At 44.8% G+C, this 5934-nt stretch overlaps 1 protein-coding gene across 1 annotated transcript; it reads right to left on the minus strand.

Annotated features, from left to right (window-relative positions):
• Position 1: 1 nt before the first annotated feature.
• Positions 2-5715, minus strand: LOC115590376 (zinc finger protein 835-like). The gene is made up of 9 exons (XM_030431732.1): positions 5490-5715; positions 4665-4730; positions 4158-4223; positions 3946-4014; positions 3726-3843; positions 3537-3634; positions 3132-3364; positions 1882-1979; positions 2-1760 (listed from the first exon to the last, which is right to left on the minus strand). Exons 1-9 carry the CDS (start codon positions 5713-5715, stop codon positions 365-367), a joined length of 2370 nt encoding a protein of 789 aa, XP_030287592.1. The 3' UTR covers positions 2-364.
• Between the last annotated feature and the right edge of the window lie 219 nt (positions 5716-5934).

A 5934-nucleotide genomic window follows, 5' to 3' on the forward strand; every position in this document is an offset into this window, starting at 1 on the left:
GTGATTTTAGGCAGAAACGCTCAGAATTTAATAAACAGCAGCTGAAGTCAATATTTTACAGAAGAACTATGACTATGAGGCCTCAAACATTCCACTGCAGTCTGTGAGGTCCCGTAGTTAAAGTCTCCTGAGTCCACAGAATGTTTTCTGGTTCAGTTGTATCCAATGAGCAGGGAGCAGAATGTGGAGGAATGCGGTCCAGCTCATTCAGCACTGGACCGACCGGCACCGCCGGGAGCCAACGCTGCTGATCCCCCCTCAGTGTTTGTGACCACAGTCAGCAGCAACTGTGACCTCAGAACATTCATCTGTAAAACTTCCAGAGCATCAAAATCTAAAAGAAGAATAAGAAAAGTCTGACACTTCAGCTGGACTTGAGTCCGTCCTCCGCTGCCTCCTCCACCTCCTGATGGCTCTTCATGTGTGACTTCAGACAGTGGCTCTGAGTGAAGGCTCTCTCACAGACGGTGCACTCGTACGGTCTCTCTCCGCTGTGCGTCCTCATGTGGACCGTCAGATACGTCTTGCGAGCACAAGCTTTCCCACAAACTCCGCAGATGTATGATTTGACGCCCGTGTGGATTTTCATGTGTGCGGTGAGGTTGCCTATGCGTTTGAAGCGCAGGCCGCACTCTGAGCACTGGTGCGGCCTCTCCGCGGCATGGACGATCATGTGACTGTTTAGAGATTCTTTAGATGACAGCCCCTTGCCGCACTTGGTGCAGGTGATCTTCACCTTGGTGTGTCTTCTCAGGTGAACCTTCAACTCACCTCTCGTGTAGAACATTTTGCAGCAAATGTCACAGAGAAACGCTTTGTCTCGCTCTGAGTGAATTTTCTCGTGCAGTTTCAGTCTTACAGAAGTTCTAAAATGCTTCCCACAAACCTGGCAGCAGAAATATTTTATTCCCACGTGCAACAACTTGTGTCGGGACAGCGCTCGGAAGTCGGCAAAGGATTTGCTGCAAACGTTGCAGCAGTAGAGCTTCTTTCCTGTGTGGCTGCTGCTGTGGATCCTCAGCTGCTGTTTGAAAGCAAAGGACTGATCACAGACGCCACATTTGTGCGGTTTCTCATTCACATGTTGCCACAGGTGATTTCTCAAACCAGACGAGCACGTGTATGTTTTATAGCATATTTCACATTTATACTGTCGCTCTCCAGTGTGTAGCGCAGCATGGCTACGTCGACTAGCAGCAGTGAGGAAAGACTTTCCACATATGTCACAGCTGTGTGTCTTCAGATGAGTTTGAAGATGACTTCTCAGCTCGTCTGCAGTCTCTGAACGTTCTCCACACGCTCCACAAAGCCTCTCCGGATCGTCCACGTGAGTCCAGGCGTGTTTGATCAATATGTTTTTTGACCTGTGCAGAGCATGGCAGACTTTACAGGACAGAGCAGCGTCACTGTTTTCAGTCGACGCCTCCTTCTGTTTCTGTCTCTTTGATTTGTCTCCCGGATGTTTGACTCGCTGCTTCCTCGTCGTCTTCAATGGTCTTGGTTCAGCTTGGTCCTCACTCAGCTCCTTGTCATTCTTGTCTGGCTTCCATTCATCATCTCCGTCGTCTTCTTCCTCCACCTCCTCCTCATCATCATCTCCATGTTCTCCTTCGCTCTCAGCAGCAGCGCAGGCAGAAGACGAGCCACTAGAGTCTTGTGATACTCCACATTGTTGCCCGTCTTCCTCCACCTTCAATTGTTGCTGTCGTCTTGAATTGCCAGACTGATGATCCACTTTTTCAACAGGACTGTGGTCGGAACTGAAGGTAGAAACAGACATTGTCATTTATTTAAATCTTGTAACTCAAACACTGAGCTGAACGGAGCTTGTTAACGTCCAGCTCCTGAAGACATCTTCCTTTCTGTCTGGTCTGGTCTCACCTCGCATTAGTTCTGTTATCATCTCGGCTTGTATTGGCGGTGTTCTCGTCTGTTGTCTCTGGAGGAAGAAGTTGTTTTGGGCTGGTTGTCTTTGCTCTCTGCAAGAAATGACAACAGTTAAATTGCTACTCTCCAACAACTGGCTGTTCAGAGCTTTAGGGGCCACTACTAGCCTGAACTTTGCAGACCACCCACTGACACTTGGTTTGTCTGTTGGTTGGTTGGTTGTTTTGTTGGTTGTTTTATTTGTTGGTTGGTTGATTTGTAGTTGGCTAGTTGTTTTTATGGTTGTTTGTTTTGTTGGTTGTTTGTTTTGTTTGGTTAGTTGTTTTGTTGGCTGGTTGTTTTGTTGGCTGGTTGTTTTGTTGGTTGTTTGTTTGGCTGGTTGTTTTGTGGGCTGGTTGTTTTGTTGGCTGGTTGTTTTGTGGGCTGGTTGTTTTGTTGGCTGGATGTTTTGTTGGCTGGTTGTTTTGTGGGCTGGATGTTTTGTTGGCTGGATGTTTTTTTGTTGGTTGGCTGTTTTTTTGATTTGTTGGCTGGTTGTTTTGTTGGTTGGCTGTTTTTTGTTTTGTTGGTTGTTATGTTGGCTGGCTGTTTTTTTGTTTTGTTGTTGACTGTTTTTTTGTTTTGTTGGTTGGCTGTTTTTTTGTTTTGTTGGTTGGCTGTTTTGTAGTCAGTTGTTTTGTTGGTTGGTTGTTTTGTTGGTTGTTTTATTTGGTTAGTTGTTTTGTAGTTAGTTGTTTTGTTGGTTGGTTGTTTTGTTTTTTGGTTGTTTTGCAGTTGGTTGGTTGTTTTGTAGTTGGTTGTTTTGCTGGTTGTTTTATTTGGTTAGTTGTTTTGTAGTTGGTTGTTTTGTTGGGAGCTGGTTTATAATTACAGAAAAACTACAGAGCCGACTTCCACCATACTTGGATGGAGGACGGGTCTTGGCCCAGAACAGACCACATTAATTTTAAGTAAGGATCTTGAAAAAAAGGGGGCAGAACTTTTTCCCACCTCAACATTGCAAGATTTGTGGATTTCTCATGGACTAATGCACATTGATGAAAAACCAAACATCAGGTGTTCAGGTGTCTGGTATCTACTGGTGAGTTCAGACTGTAGTTATGCAGTTATGTGAGGTTTTCAGATTCAGAGTGAATTGGAACCATCAGAGCTTGATACTGGATCAGGCTTGATGAATTAAAGGGGTCTGTTGGGTCTTGGCGGAGGTGTTCTGTCCAGGATGATATATAAATAATTGGATGTACCTTAACTCTGATATACAGCGCTGATCTTCCTTTCCCTGTGGATCTGATGGACCCCTGGATCTCCTCTGGTGTCAGTGTCTGTAGTTTCAGAGGCTTCAGTCTCCTGTTGGAGTCGACTGTGAAGACGTCAAACCCTCCGGTCAGCTGAGGGAAGGTGGACCTCAGCAGGTCCAGGAAGTCGGACTCTTGCAGGCGCTGAGGACACGTCAGGTCCTTCACCAGACACATGAGCACTAACACACAGACACAAGTTCATCACAAAGCTGAAGGGAACACACATTCTAACCTCACTTCCAAATGATAAGGACATCGTTTGGTCTTTTTATTCTCCAACAAGGGTCGGTGCCCTGAGAGTTTCCTCCAGACATCCTGACAGGTCGTTTCAGGGTTCTATTGGACTCTTACTGCTTCTTTTGAGCACGCTGGAGTGGGAGTCCTTCAGGAGACCGACTCGGAGGTTTAGCGGATCGTTCCTATTGCACTTCATCTTCACAGACCGACCTCTGCAAGAAAAAAATCCAACGAAGGAGGACCATTAGAGTCGTTCTGTGTGACCCAAACCTCTCTGAGTGGTGCATCACATCGTGTCTGAACCTTGCTTTTGGTGTCTGATGATCCCGGTTTTTCGGGTCGTCCTGATGGAGACTGGAGCTCTGTGCTGCTTCATCTCCACCCTCCTCTTCCTCAGCATGGCCTGAGAACTCCTCCACATCTGACGTAAACAAAAACAAAAGATTACATCTTGATTTTGCAGCGACAAAGACCTCACTGCAAAAATCACCATCATCGTCAGAAGTTCTTGTACTGGACATACGTGCTGGTTGCTCTTCGTCCTCGGGGAGTTCCTGTCCTCCAGCCTCCTCTTCATCACACACAGGTTCCTCTGGATCAGAGATCAAGGTTTCAATCGTTCACAGTCAGCAGTTTTTGCGTTATCGTGTTGTTATTGGAAGATGTTTGATTAAGTTTTAAAAACGTTTAAAGCATCATGAAGCAGAAAATGTAATAGTGGATTTAAAGACGTACTGGGCTCAGATTTGTGCTCCTCACTTCCTCCTCCAGCTGTCGGCTCACACACAGGAATCTCCTCATCTGGATCAGAACCAAGAAACAGAAACAACACAGGAAGTCCCATTAAAACTAGATAATCACACCAGAATTCTGTTTTAACTCAGTCAAAACTTGCTGAAGCTAAAAATGTATCATAAAACTGATTACATGAATATTAATAATTTTTATGTTGGTTTAATTTGTCCTTTTGGTCTGAACGTCCAAAGTTACTCGTCAGGAAAGCAACGCAGTAAAAATACCACAGAACTCAGCAAAGTGCAGCCAGCTGGATTACATGTTCATGACATTAAATCAGCAGATTTATGAATGGAGTTTGGTGCACAGTGTCAAGTTACCCAATGACTACCAAAAACGTTATTGGTAGCAAAATAATCTGAAATAAATAAGTCATCATGATTTACTTCTTCATTATATTTTGTATAACATGAAGCAGAAAATGTATAAGTGGATTTAAAGACGTACTGGGCTCAGATTTGTGCTCCTCAGTTCTTCCTCCAGCTGTCAGCTCACAGACAGGAAGCTCCTCATCTGGATCAGAACCAGAAACAAGACAGTGGGTTCAATTAAAACTAGATAATCACACCAGCATTCTGTTGATATGAATATGACTTTATGTGTTGATATTTGTTCTATTAACATGACTGTGCAAAACAACTGAAGTTATCTCAAAGTAACTCAAGGAATACAAAGATGTACTTAGTTACTTTTCACCTCTGTCCGAGGCTCAGAGTATCTGTCCTCGTCGCTGTTAATCTTAAAAGTGACTAAATCAGATTCAACAAGTTTAAACTCAGTAGACAGCTGTTTGAGGTGTTCATGGTGTTAAATCAGCAGATTTTTGAATGGAGTTTGGAGTTGTTACCCAACAACTATTTGTGATTTTTGGAGTCTCCAACAAATTTAAGCATTGATGAATTAATGTGTTCACTTTGTATAAAAATCTCAGATTAGTCATCATGGTTTAACTCGATTCTGCAGACAGCTGGTTCAGAGGTTCGTGGTGTTAAATCAGCAGATTTTTGAATGAAGACTGGTTCACAGCGTCAGTTACCCAACAACCACTGAACAAGTTATTGGTTGTACATTTTTAGAGTCTCCAACAAAGATGTAAAGTATTGATGCATAAATGTGTTCATCACTTTTATGTTGCTTAACATGGAGCTCGTTTTAATGACTTCATATAAAAATCTCAGATTAGTCATCGTGGTTTAACTTGATTCTGCAGACAGCTGGTTCAGAGGTTCGTGGTGTTAAATCAGCAGATTTTTGAATGGAGTCTGGTCGCACCTATCCTGAACAGCGTGACCTGCGGCCTGCAGCAGCAGCTCAGCTGCCTCCTCTGCAGGTCGATCACCTTCCTCAGACCCGACGCCTCCTCCTCGAACCCGGCCACGGTTCTGTCCACCACCGCGAAGATCTCCCGCGCGGCGGTGCTCAGTTTGTCCGCCACGAGCCCTCTGAGGAGCTCCGCGCGCTCCGCCGAGGACATGAACATCACGTCAACTGTCGCCATTTTCTCAGGAGAGAAAGAAGTCTCAACTAGTTACTTCGCGATTCTCCCTGGTGGTCCCGAGTCCGCGCTCTAATGATGTCCGACTGGAAAACGTTGAGATGAAGGTTCCGCTTCAGTGTTTCTTCCACATGGACGTCTCACTGAGCGCTGGACCCGCTAAAAATCGCCTGTTGTCCCCTTCAGACTTCAGCCCGTCTGTGATCAATAAATCAAAAATCA

The sequence above is a fragment of the Sparus aurata genome, chromosome 10, assembly GCF_900880675.1.
Source record: "Sparus aurata chromosome 10, fSpaAur1.1, whole genome shotgun sequence".
NCBI classification, from domain to species: domain Eukaryota; kingdom Metazoa; phylum Chordata; class Actinopteri; order Spariformes; family Sparidae; genus Sparus; species Sparus aurata.

Coding starts and splice junctions, on each gene's coding strand:
- LOC115590376 (XM_030431732.1), bottom strand. CDS start 5,715: ATGGCGACAGTTGACGTGATGTTCATGTCCTCGGCGGAGCGCGCGGAG. Junction 4,015..4,157: donor GGAGCACAAATCTGAGCCCA/GTACGTCTTTAA, acceptor TCTCTGATCCAG/AGGAACCTGTGTGTGATGAA. Junction 3,844..3,945: donor GGACGAAGAGCAACCAGCAC/GTATGTCCAGTA, acceptor TGTTTACGTCAG/ATGTGGAGGAGTTCTCAGGC.